General features: G+C 37.0%; 1 protein-coding gene across 8 annotated transcripts in view; it reads right to left on the bottom strand.

The window, feature by feature from the left end:
* Positions 1-13,769, bottom strand: part of ZBTB46 (zinc finger and BTB domain containing 46) — a 109,019-nt gene that overhangs the window by 26,841 nt on the left and 68,409 nt on the right. For 6 of the 8 annotated variants that reach the window (XM_073308919.2, XM_073308920.2, XM_073308918.2 and 3 more), the window contains 4 exons: positions 12,778-13,059; positions 5,293-5,465; positions 4,028-4,079; positions 3,208-3,948 (listed from right to left, as the gene is read on the bottom strand). The exons of 1 other annotated variant lie outside the window; for it this stretch is intronic. In XM_073308919.2, the coding sequence (XP_073165020.2) occupies positions 3,353-3,948; positions 4,028-4,079; positions 5,293-5,465; positions 12,778-13,059 (1,103 nt within the window). In that variant the 3' untranslated portion in view covers positions 3,208-3,352. Of the gene's footprint in view, positions 1-3,207; positions 3,949-4,027; positions 4,080-5,292; positions 5,466-12,777; positions 13,060-13,769 lie in introns of those variants that run through there. One more of the 8 variants, XM_073308923.2, reaches the window with a different exon arrangement.

A 13,769-nucleotide genomic window follows, 5' to 3' on the forward strand; every position in this document is an offset into this window, starting at 1 on the left:
TGAAGAAATCAGATAGGATCGAGATTTGTGACTGATGTTACACAGGTATTAATTCCCTAATACAGGGGGAAACCCCCGCTCCCAGTAAGTATTTAATATGGCCGTTATATCTGCCTGTGGCACATAACAGTCTAACTTCCTATGGGTTGTAATACTTTGGGTTAGTTGGGATTAGTGTGAGGGTGCTGGTGGCCTGCGATAAAGAGGTCTGACCCTCTAGTAGCCCCCTGTTGCCTTAAACTCTATGACTATGACTCTGTCATGTGACAGCAGCCCTTTTAGGTATGCTGTGGTTATTCATGTTCCTTTTCTGATACGGTCTAGATAAGCCCTCATTTTCTGCTTCCAGAATGCCACAGATATTTCTCATGGGGGCAGAGAGCTTTTTCACAGTTCCCTCTCACTGCTTAGTTCTTTCCCACCTCCTCTCCCATCTGCCAAACAGCACAGTAAATTTACTTAACTATTGCCAAACATCAAACAGGCAGATTAGTCATGTTCATAACAGGAGGAGCATGTTGATTCTAAGCCATATTTACATATATATCAATAATCAATAAGGGGAAAGCATTATATGGACAAGAGAGAGTTTAATATGGCTTTCTTGCTATATCAATTAACATGACACGTGCTGTAATAGTTACACAGGAACAGACTCAAACTGTCTGTGATCTGCTCAGGCACATTGGGGATGGGGGCGAGGTGGAGTGGTTTGTGGCTCCCTGGCCCTAAGCTGCCACCCAGCTCTGGTGCAAATTAGAGCTGCAGTGAAGCAGATATAATTTACACCAGAGAAGGGCTGAGTGTAGCAGAGCAGTGCTCTAGAAGGTGCCACTTCCTCTCCATGTTGGGGATGGTGGAGCCACCTCTTCCAGCTTTCCACTGGTGGACAGTTCCTCCGCATGAGAAATTCTCCACTGGCCATCTCCAGCTGTTTTATGCCCACTTTGTGTAGCTTGCAAAGTGGATTTAGCAAGCTAAAGAATGTGGCCCTTAATGTTTAATCACGCTACAAGTATACTATATTGTTTGTGCAAAACTAAGCATTTCCTTGCCTTGTTTCCTGAGGTATGGCCATGCTACAAGAGAACTTCGGAGAAATCACAGAACTACTACTTCTAAAACTTTTTTTATTGCTTTCTATTTATGTTGTGTCACATATCAAAAGAACCAATATACAAATTAACCCCTACACACTACATAACACTTAAGCACCAAACTAAGTTGCTGACAACTTGTGCATTGCACACAGAGTATTTGAAACGCACTCTTACTGTGCCTTAAACTACAGCAGTTGTTAGAGTAATTAAACTAATATGTATTTGTATGAAAATAAACAGCAAGCTATGAGTTAAACAGTTCACAGCTTTCAAATAATTGAACCAAAGTAATTAAATGGGAACTATATTAAGACTTCAACCTTCCAGTAACAGTGTCTGATTCTCAAGTTCCACTGTCTCCACTATATAGGCTTTTTGGAGCAACAGGATCTGTTTTTATGTACATTCAATTTGGCTAGCTCAACCACAACGTACAGAACAAACTGATGGAGTTAAAAGACTTGAAGAAACTTAGTTTTTGAATGCCACATTCTTACTCATAAATATAAAAAATAACTCCAGGTAACATTCAGCAGCATACTAAATAATCAAATGTTCTTAAACCTGCAGCAATTTTAAAAAAAACCCTAGTATAGAACATATGCCCAAGTAGCACAGAGTTTCTTAATATGATACAGAAAACTGGACTTCTTTATAAATAGCTTGTGGCATTTGGTGATAGCAAAGTACTTTCATTAACTGGTAGTTTGGACCAGAGATGGAACTAGCAGCTCCATCTAGGGTGACCAGATGTCCCAATTTTATAGGGACAGTCCCAATTTTGGGGTCTTTTTCCTATATAGGCTCCTATTACCCCCCACTCCCTGTCCCGATTTTTCACACTTGCTGTCTGGTCACCCAAGCTCCAACCCACAGTTGTGCAATTGCAAAGCTCAGGTCTTTCGTTGTTCTGTTTCTTTTATAATCTGTTTGATGCAATGCAAATCTAATCTTTGTCCAATAGCATTCCAGAAGTTTTATGTGGTTTTTAAAACTAGTATAAATGAAGACATCATTCAGCAAAGCAGACATATTTGTCACAGTGGTTCAACAGAGTTTCTCATCTAATACAGGCAACAATCAGAGTGCTTTAGGAAAGAGGAGGTGGCTGAGTGTACATACATGGTACATTGGCAGGAAGCCAAAGGAAGTTGAAAAAAAAAAATCTCAAAATGCCATAATCAAATTTTTTCAAACAGCAGGCCAGTTTCACCTCTTCTGGTAGGACTATATTCCTCTAACCATGCCTGACATCTGCTGGAATTTGTACTTCTCAGAACAGATTCACTTTAGCTGCCATGCAGAACAAGCTTATAGTTCAACTGTGTAATGCCTAACATCAGAGGGGGAAATCTCCTTAGATGACAAAGTCGACACAGAGACATGCCTTCTTCTACTCCCAAATGCAGTTATCCTGTATACTTCTCAATAATCCTTTTGAGACTATTTTAAACAGAACCTATAAAGCAGAATTTTAAACCAAGCAAATGTTTACAATCACTGATCATTTCCATTCATACAGACCCTCACAGTACATAGGGACTGCATAAAACATATTGCTCTAAATTGCTATCTTTACAAAGGAATCTTTTAAAACTGCTTTTAAAAATAAATAAAAAGTTAATTATCCTTAAAACATTATCTTTGTATAACCAATTAAATCTTCTCTAAAGGCTTGAGCTTATATTAAAAAATACACAAGCCAAAGTTGTTAATCATGACATGTAAAAATTTTAAAGGAATGCGATCTCTAATCATGAGTAATCCAAAATACCATTATATTATCTATCAAAAATATTCTTACACAAAATTGCAGCTTGATTCTAATTAGAGTTTTTAGTTTACAAAATCTGGAGCTGAAATAGTGCCTGACCAATCTGTCCAATATCTGGGAATTATTACAGTGTTACAGTTTATCCAATAAGAAAAGGAGTACTAGTGGCACCTTAGAGACTAACCAATTTATTTGAGCACAAGGTTTTGTGAGCTACAGCTCACTTCATCAGAAGCATTATGAAGTGAGCTGTAGCTCACGAAAGCTTATGCTCAAATAAATTGGTTAGTCTCTACGGTGCCACAAGTACTCCTTTTCTTTTTGTGAATACAGACTAACACGGCTGCTACTCTGAAACCAGTTTATCCAATGGTAAACCCATTTTCAGCAAGTAACAAAGCAGCAATATACTCCTTTTAATTTATGTATTTAATAAAAAATAAATGCCTAAAACATGGGATCCCATCTCCCTCCAATCTCATGATTTTCTCATTTCCTTAATACAGCTTTGAAAGACGACGTCAGGTTCCTGATTTTGATCCACACTATCCAGAACTTCTTCACCAATTGGCTGGGCAGAGCCCAGGTAACACACTTTTATATGAGTAGTGAGATTCTTTTGTGTGCCAAAACCTTTGCTGCAAAAGAGACACACAAAGGTACGTTCATCTGAGTGCACAGACATAAGATGCCGGTTCAGATCTGTCTTGTCTCGAAAGAGTTTTAAGCAGTCAGGGCACTGCATCTTCTTGTGGTTAAAGTGGATTGTCTTTTCATGCCTATCCATATTTGATTTTAGTGTAAAGCTTGCAGGGCACTTAGAACACTGGAAACGGGCAAGCTGATCCTGGGACATATGATCAGTGAGGCCAATGAGCACAGGTCTGGCACAGTCAATTAAGTCAAAAGGAAGAATCATGGAAAAAGCATGCTCGTGTATGTGCTCCTTCAACTTTTCAGTGCACTCAAAAACCCTCCTGCAGAAAGCACAAGTCAGTCTCTTGGTTAAGATTGAATCCAAGAACAGGCCTTCATTGGTTAAGTCCATATCTTCACATCTTGAAACGTTTATATCTAAAACAGAAACACACACACGTTAATGACTTTAAGTATAAAATAATTTTCTATTAAAGGTATTGTTCTCTCCATTTACCTGTGTCAGAGTTGCCAAACTGCCACAGTGCTAAAAATCCATCATAGGGGACCTGCAAATGAAAAGTTCAATTAAGTTAAAATAAACACACACAGAAAAATATTTTTCACCCACCCACCAGCCCTCCACTTCTTTAAACAGAGATCTAGCATTCTATTCAGCAATAACTAATTTCTCTTTTACATACTTTTCATTAATAAAATTTAGAAATGGAGGTCAGAATTTTCAAGTTTGGAGCATAAAGAAGGGGACTTAGATAGGGAATTTAAATTCACAGTTGGGCTCGTAAGTAAATATTGTTCAATTTTCAGAGTTGCCTAACACACACAGCTTCCTTCAACTTAATGGGAACCATGGGTGCAGAGCAATTCTGAAAGTCAAGCTACTTTTATTTAGGAGGTGGCGTATGGATCCAGGTACTTAACTTTGCCCTTAACCCTTTACTGCTATTTTTCTTTCCATAGAGAAATATCCATATCAAGCAAAAGCATGCTCTCCTCAGTTTCTTTTATGTTAAGACTATATGATATGACTGATTTGAATTATAAATACAAGCTGATTTTTGCATAAGCAGTTTGCACTATGCCATTGCATGGCAGACAGTGACTCTGTCTATGGAATAGAGCAGATGATGTAGTCTGGGCAGGTTTCTCAGAGATTGGGGACAGGGTGGGGTGGTAAATTAACCTTTCTTACCAGGTGATTTTTTTCTAAGGTGACTGCAAAAGAAGAGCTGTATTTTACTCCATTTGTTTAACAAGGAGGCAAATATCTAATTCAAAAATATTTAAAAATGTAACTCATTACTGAGAGCTACATATTTTAGTTCAGAAACTTTTCCGTTATGGAAAGCAATCCCTGCTTCTATCCATGTTTAAATAATGAGTAAAAAAGCACACTGGACACCTGTGTGTTCAAGCATCCCAATACTGTATTATAAATTTTAATGGTTTTTACAATAAAAAGCACACCTGCCATTTTTTAAAAAAATACTAATTACTTTTGGATGCATGTTCCATTCAGGAAAGGAAGAAAAGGGAAAGTGATCTGCAAAATTAGGAAAATATTAGCTCTTAACCCAGCCCAGGAGCAAATCTGGATTTTTTTTTTCCTGAAATTTCAAACTAACTGTATTTTGAAAATCGAACTCGCTAGTGTGACATGGTAAAAGTATAAAATACGATGGTCACATTTTTCTACTAAGGAGAATGTGTGTTAAAACCCTTTAACATTTACAAATTTTTGCAGCTATCTCTTGATCTTACCTGAGCCGAGGAAGACAGCTTTCCTTTTATCATGGTTTCTGGTGACATTTCACCAGAACAGGAGATCACAGGGGGGCTCTGAGTGGCAAGGTGTGATGAAGGCAGCAGGGGAGATGGTGCTTCCACTTTGCCATCAAATTCGCCCCTTGAACGATTCAAGTTGGCACCAGGCCCTGGGGAACACAGGAAACGAGTCTCACCCACGTGAACTAGCACCAGCTGGTGGTTTTAAAAAAGGCCCTGAAAAGGTAGTGAATGAGCACTTGCAGTTTATCTTCTGTCAGTGGGAAGGAAATGCAGCAGTGTAGTGATGCAGGCCTTTTGTGTTTTTAAAACCAGCCTCCCCACCCAAAATGCCAGTTGTCTGCATGTGATGTATGTGGTGGGGGTTATATCTCACAGCAGCAAAATGGTCACTAAAGAGAGTCACATGGGAGAAAGAAGCAAAAGGTAGCACAAATATTCTGAACAATTACATCTCTGAAATACACTGCTTTCACAAATACTATTTTAAACATATATCTCTAAATTCTCCATGAACATATTCAAAAATGATCAACTATCCATATAACTGTCTTTAAAACTTCTGTCAAAGCCTTAAGATCAACATTTAACCATAATAAATAAATAAATAAAATAATTTGTTTTATATAGTATGCTTAATCCGAGATCTCAAAGTGCTTTGCAAAGGTGAGAAAGCATTACCTACATTTTATGATTGGGAGACCAGAGAACTTAAGAGACTTGTTCACGGTTGCATAATTAAACCCTAAAAAGTGTTACATTCTAAACCTCTACTGAAGTTTAAGGGAAAAGAATATTGACTGGCCACTAAAAGGCCAACTTATTTTTGCTGTGCCAGACAAAATAAAAGTAAACCCCTTTGTTCATGTTGTGACAGCAGCTAAATGGTATACAGTACTCAGAAAGTATGTTGACAGTCAATGGTGAAAATATACAACGTTTTGACTAAGACAAATGGCTATATAAGTTTAAAATTGTTAATTAAACCTTAACAGCCATCTTAATTGTTGCCTCATTTCAACCTTACAAACCACTGCTTGTGAAAAGAAAGTGGGCAAAATCAACAGGAACAAATACTATATATGCACTGTTAAATATGGTTTTGTAAACTAAGCTGTAAAAAAAAGCAGAATTTTAAATACTTTACGTCCTTTCAAAGGCTTTTTATTCTTATTACAAGAGTACAATAATTTGCTTGCAAGATCGCAAACAAGGTGTATAAAAACTTAGCATAATTTTCATCAAATTATTAAATACGTGCAAATGTTAAGTCGCATGGCATGAACAATTATTTCACAAAAGATACAACTTAATCAAAATTACAACGAAGCATTCCACTGAAACTGGGTAAGAGTTTCTTTCTTAAACCACCCGTCCCAAAACACAGCAGCCTAACATTTTTATTAAATACTAAAAAAGATTAAAGTGACTTTAAGATGCCTTCTAATAAGGACTCCCCATTACTTCCTCAGTTTATTTAATTTTTCGTTCATGTGAAACACCACAGCTACTCTTGCACTTCTTACTATCCTCTGGTTTGGCCTCCTCTGTTTTGGTCTTCTGTATTAAAGTTACTCTCACAGTTTAGTTAGTTACATTCAGGAGTGATGAGAAGAGAATATTTTTAAGCTTTCCTTCTATTTAACAATAAACATTGCACGGCAGTGAAGAATGCCAAGAAAAACTAAATGTATGCAGTAATAAGGCAAAATTAAATTATTAAGTTACTATCTCCAGTTATAAACAGGTGGATTTCTTGTCTTAATTTACCATTACAACTTATGTGATTTCCTTGTGACTGGGCAATGGTCTGTGGCAGTTTCAAGAACACATGGAGAGTACATACGAATGTAAGAATGGCCTACTGGATCAGACCAATGGTCCATCCAGCCCAGTATCCTGACTACCGACAGTGGCCAACGCCAGATGCTTCAGAGAGAATGCACAGAACAGGCAATCATTGAGTGATCCATCCCTGTTGTCCAGTCCCAGCTTCTGGCAGCCAGAGGCTAGGGACATCTAGAGCACGGGGTTGCATCCCTCACCTTCTTGGCTAACAGCCATTGATGGACCTACTCTGCATGAACTTATCTAATTCTTTTTTGAATCCTGTTATAGGTCTGGCCTTCACAACAGCCCCTGGCAATGAGTTCCACAGGTTGACTGTGCATTTTGTGAAGAATTTCCTTATGTTTGTTTTAAACCTGTTGCCTATTAATTTCACTGGGTGACCCAATTCCTGTGTTGTGAAAGAGTAAATCACACTTCCTTATTCACTTTATCCACACCATTCATTATTTTATAGACCTCTCTCATATCCCTTAGTCATCTCTTTACCAAGATGAAAAGTCCCAGTCTTTTTAATCTCTCTTCTTGTGGAAGCTGTTCCATACTATTAATCATTTTTGTTGCCCTTCTCTGTACCTTTTCCAATTCTAATACATCTTCTTTGAGATACAGAGTAAAAAATATTTTCAATATTCAAATGAATTGGGGGGAAAAATTAGATTTATAGTATTACACTACTGTAGGTAATTGCACAATCACTGTCCACCTACACAAATATGAGATTAACTGGTGTTCTGATTAAATCTACAATACTGATGCAGATTGCCCTGTTTACATTGCAGTTCTGCATTGTGACTCTAGAGAACTTACATCAGGAGTCCACTTCAGGCTAAATGTAGTCTGAACTTTGACAAAGTAAGAAACAGTAGCTTAGCTTTCGTAATTCCCTTGCTAGTTTCCTTAGGAAGCTGTGCTTGGTATTGAATGTGAAGTAAACAGCTGCCCACTTATTAAAGCAACAGTGAAGGCTGATGGAATGGGCAATTTTTTGGAGAATAAGGGAAAACAATATGCCACTCCTGAAAATGGAAAGAAAACATATGCAGCATAAAATAGATACATAACAACAATAATTAATAACTACTTGTTTGTTTCCACCAATTGCAAGTATCAAATGAAGGTATATCATTGATATTCTGTACTATGCATGCAAGTAAGTAAACAGCATCTGCGTTTAGATTTTAATTCATTCTTGCTAATATAGTAAGAAATGGTAAGATTATTTTTTTCTTTAAATTCTTTCAAGGAAGCAAGACAATTTTCTTAATCAGAAATTAAAACTATCAATTGTCCTGTGGTCAGCATTGTTCATGGAAAAATATGCATAGAAGATCTCACTGATAGCAACATGGCAATGGAGGATGCTATTTTCAAGAGCACAAACAGATTTAAAAGGAAACTCCTGTAGAAAACTTAAATTGAAATGCCAAGATCATTATGACATGCTTAAAATGACATCAACTCTCCTCTAAATCTTGTAAGAAAACATCCCTGCCTACATGAATACCACTTGGGAAAACTGACCACTGTGTAAATGTATTCCTTTAACTTTTAGTGAAAGTATAAATTATTGGCTTCAAAGAGTATCTAAAAATAAAATATTAATTGGTTAGCCCAAGAAAAAAGGGCCTTTTGTACCATGCAATCTGTTGTATAACACGCTTCATAGGAATTGCTTCTATAAACAAACAGAGAGAGTAAACAGGAAGAGCCAAACAGACATATGGAGAACTTTATAACAGACTAATCTGAAAACATGAAAGGAGTCATTTTTTTTAAAATGAGAGTTGACTTCAATCACCAGAAAACTGAAAACGTAACTGACTTTTTAAACTATGGAATATATGGATAAAGTAATTGGATCAATTTATTTCTTACAGCATTACCTGAATGGCAAGAAATGAAAATCAATTTTTTATTTTTTTTATTACTTTTATTTTTAAGCTGATTTGAATTGGTTAAGTTTACAAGTACCGCATTACCTTCTGCTCAGTTGTTTTAAACACAATATATTAATATCCACTGTAACAAGAATCATCCTGTATTCCCATTGTCCATTAGCTGAATATTAGGGATTTCATGCCTCTCTTTCAGTGTCATCATTACAAAAGGTATAATGCTTGTACGTCCTTTAAAATTAACGCTCATTTACACAGAACTTTTTACTTTGTTTTGTTAGCTTAATGTTTACAACACAGAACCACAGTAAAGTTGACATGAAGCTAAGCCTTTTAGTAATCAGCAGTTCCCTTTACTCACCAAGCACAAAGATTTCCCAGGTTTAAAATCCATTAGAAAAATCAGCAAAGGTATGATGAGCACCTTTATGTATTCTCAACTAGCTTCTTACAACAGTATAAACTATGCCAGAGAAAAACTAAAAAAACCCATGTGTTTCTACAGCAACCAGGGGTGCAACCAGAATTTTCCTCAGGAGGGAGCCCCAGAGATGCATTTGTGTGTATGGGTCTCCCCCACCCCTCCGGCACTGCCATGACCTCTTCCCGCTTTCCTCCCAATGGCCAGGGGGAGAGGGGAACCCTGGGCCCCCTGATTCCCTCCCCTCATTGCATCGCTAACAGTGACAGAGTTATACTCTCTTAGAAAGTTCATGAGTATTTCAAACAAAGAAAATACACTCTTACAACCTATTCCTCCTTACCTCAACCTTACTCAGAAAAAGGACAGCAATTTTAGGTCATCTTCTTACACTAACATTTTCTGGGTCAAGCCGACAACTGAATCAACAGATGGTTAAGATGGTCCAACACACCTTTTTTTTTTTTTTTTTTTTTTAAAGCTTCAGGGTGAAAACCATTTAGAAATGCTTGGTGTAAGAACACGTCATTTTCAGATTTGATAAAATATAAAACAAAACTACAATAAATAACATGTCTGGGTTTTTTTTTTTAAAAGAACTTTGTTCACTGCTTTTTTTTTTTTCTCCTTTTTTTTCTTTTAAGTACCAAGGATTTAAATGACAAAATCCTCAACTCATGGGTTTGAGAAAGAGAGTAAAGAACTGAAATAATGGGAGGGGAAAAAAATCCAAAAATCTACTACTAACCTAAATTGCATGTTCTGAATGTCTTAGCAGTGCCCTAATCACTTGATACATTATAATTTATGAGTTTAATACTAAACACGAATTTAAAAACAAGCTATCACTTATGTTTTTTTAACAAATACAACAAGACAAAGTTTAATGAGAAATTTTAGTGTATAGAGTTAAATATCATTAAAGAATTAACATTAAAAAGATACTCAGATTGAATGGACCATTATAAAACAAGTACACTCAAAATTATGACAGCAGCTCCTAGTGATATATTAACATAAACAGCAAGGAGCCTAATAAAATATAAAGAGAAGGTTCCCCCCCCCGCCCCAATTCCCTGCTTCAATCAGCTGTAAAATGAGTCTCCCCAAGCTTTTGGGCGCAGTTGTGACAAGAAGTATAGACCAATTATCTTTTTCTCTTAACTCCAGAAGACATTCATTTTACTTGCATAAAGACCAAGTAATTAGGGCCTATGTGGGTGAATTTCATGTGCTGGTGAAAGCGTAAGGATGTGAAATCAAGTACCTGCCAATCTAGGGCCAAGATGAGGGGCTGCAGTGTGGCATCCTCTCAGAGCTGTTTCTCTTGCCCAAGAAGGCAGAAACTGCTTCATCATGCTATTACTCCTAGAAGCAGTGGCCATGACACATTATCTCTGTAACACTGATCCCAGGTTCCCCCCTGGACCTGCCCTATTTCTAGCCTCCACCCCACCTGTAGGCCTGGTGAGGAGACCCTTTCTACAGAATGCAAGGAGGGCAAAAACTCCCTTGTGCAAACACTCTGCCTACAGGTTCCTCCACACAGTTGCAGCAAGAGTTTAGATAGTACAAAGGGTCATGTGCTGCTTCATTGCAATGGGGCCATTTGCACTCTAGGAGCAGCCTGAAGAACAGAATATTCTACTTATTTACTTAGAGATATTACCAAAGGAAAGAAACTACCCTAGCAATTAAAAAAAAAAAAAAAAAAAGCAAAACATCACTCCCAAAACAAAAACGAACGAAACACACAATCCCAAGTTGCAAAAAGATTACTCCTTTCAATCCTCCATAGTTTTTTCACTTTTAAAAAAATCAGACTAACGTCAACAAAAAATTCAATTATTTTCATTTTGGGGGTGAGAAGGAACATTAAGATTTGCCATTACATTATTTTTAATTGCATTGCCACTGCACTGTAATTCATCATGCAGTTCAGGTGATTGTTAGCTTAAAGGTGACCTAATCGTTTCCGGCTTCAAAAATAAAAATAAATAAAAATCAAATAATATGTGCTAAATGTTCTTTTCACTTTGTTTATTTGGGTCATTCACTGCCTTAATGATGATCTCATCCCCCCCCACCCCCTTTCTGGAAGTCTGAAGTGCATATACACTGCTAATGTATATATGCTTTGCTTTGTACGGCCAGTGTTCTGCTCCCCCACTACTGAAAATACCATCTCAATATAGCATATATGGTTGTTATTTCTATTTTCTTCAGCCCACCGAAGTTTTCTTAGTTGTATACCCCACAGAATCTAAAACACTTTACAAAAGACTTATGCATAGAAGAAACTATAGATCTATCTTACAATACAGGCAAGCATATATACTCAAGTTCTTATTAATGTTGTGTTCACATAACCAGTAGAGCATAACCTGAAGCAACCAGGAAATCATACTATGAACTATATGTCCGCATGCTTCAGATTTGAAGAAAGTATGTTTTAAGTTATGAATACACAGAATGATCACTTTTATCCTGAAGAAGAGCTCTGTGTAAGCTCAAAAACTTGTCTCTTTCACCAAAAGTTGGTCCTCACCTACCTTGTCTCTAGCATCCAGGGACCAACATGGATACAGCAACACTGTAAACACTTCTACCCTGATTATTTGGAGATATCTAGCAAATGTGCAAGTGACTATTTACAAGATGCTATCATGAGTTTTCCTTCCTTCCTCAATTCCCAATATTTAGTCCTAAAAAATTCCCAAAACAAACAAGTATCATCCCTCTTTGTGCACAAGAATAGTGAAAGTCAGTATGGCTATAGAAACTATATTTGTTCATTACCAAATGCAGAAAATCCGAAGAAAGCAGCAAAAAAAGGATTAGGCTTGTTGGGTTTACAAACATGACTACAACTCTCATTTTATTTTTAAAATTTACTGGAGTGGCAGTTCCCTCCCACCTGGCTTTATGATTGATTCATTTTTGATCCAAATCCTACAGAGCATCCCTTCTTTGACTGAAAAAGTCAAATATTCCATATTCTCTAAATACGTAAAGCCATGCTAGTGATTTGTCAATAAGTGCGAAGTACAAAATCAATGTAATAAATATCTCCCTAATACCTTTTGTATTTCCAACACTGGTATTAGAGTTACGCTGCATTAACACTACAGACGACAGGATTCCAAACCTGGTGGGATGTGCATTTATACAGAAGTTTAACCTAGATACAAATAGTAAAGGAGCAATACATCTCGAGTGCCCTGAATTTCCTCCTTTTCCCCTAATTAGGTTTTAAATTAATCTTTAAGCAAAAATATAAAAGTATAAACTTACGAGATAAAGAATGTGTGCCTTTGGGTAAGTACTCGAATAGCAGAGAACTGTCCTCTCCCAGCATGTCAGCTTTCAGAGATAACAAGCTGTTCTTACTCATGAGGGCTGCGCGCAGGTTAGCAACTGTGGCAGCCTGAAGTGCATCATCCTTCTCTGGGGTAAGAGGCTGAGATAGGTAGCTAACATCACCTCCTATGAGTGCTTCATCAACATTTGCGTAAAGGTCTGATCTCTCCAGTCGGCTATCCGAATTGCTGGGTTCTGTCACTGTCACATCAGCACCTATGTAAATAAAAACACCATTAGAGAAACATACAAAGAATTCAAACTTTCAAGGTGAGATATCTACCACATGTGCATTTCTAATCTTAGGACTAAACAGCTAGGCACCAATAGTACATACGGAAAGGACCTATGTTTTTGCTCTCATAAGTAGATGGTACAGAATTCTGGTTTGGGTCTCAACTTTTATTGTCCATTACGTATTTTAAATTAAAACAGTTACACATTTTTACTCAACCCAAAACATGCAACTCACATGCTTCTAATTTCCGGACTACACAAAGATTAAAACAAAAACTCTGTTAGCCTTTTCTGTTGCCAACCACTAAAGACTTATTCAAATACATAGTGAAAAACAAATTTAGTGCGAGTAACTCTTTCATCCCTTGAGAAAGCCTGAAGGTAAATAGCAATATTATATGACCCATAATCGTGAAACAGAAAGTGCATATGCATTACAAGAGATACATCAGAACCAATTCAATTAAGGTTCACCACCAGATCCTACCAATTTGAGTTGCAGTCTTCACTGTTGTCCTATGAAGCAGGTGGTTACATCACAGGTACCACAAACAATGTAGATGGATAGGCAATATAAGATAATCAATGTAACTCACTGGATTATACTGAGCAATTCATATTCTGTACTTCAGCAAGAGTTTCACTGACCATGACAGTTAAGATTTTATTACAGCAAGCTAGTACAGAAA

Source organism: Lepidochelys kempii, chromosome 13, assembly GCF_965140285.1.
Source record: "Lepidochelys kempii isolate rLepKem1 chromosome 13, rLepKem1.hap1, whole genome shotgun sequence".
In the NCBI taxonomy this organism is placed as follows: Eukaryota; Metazoa; Chordata; order Testudines; family Cheloniidae; genus Lepidochelys; species Lepidochelys kempii.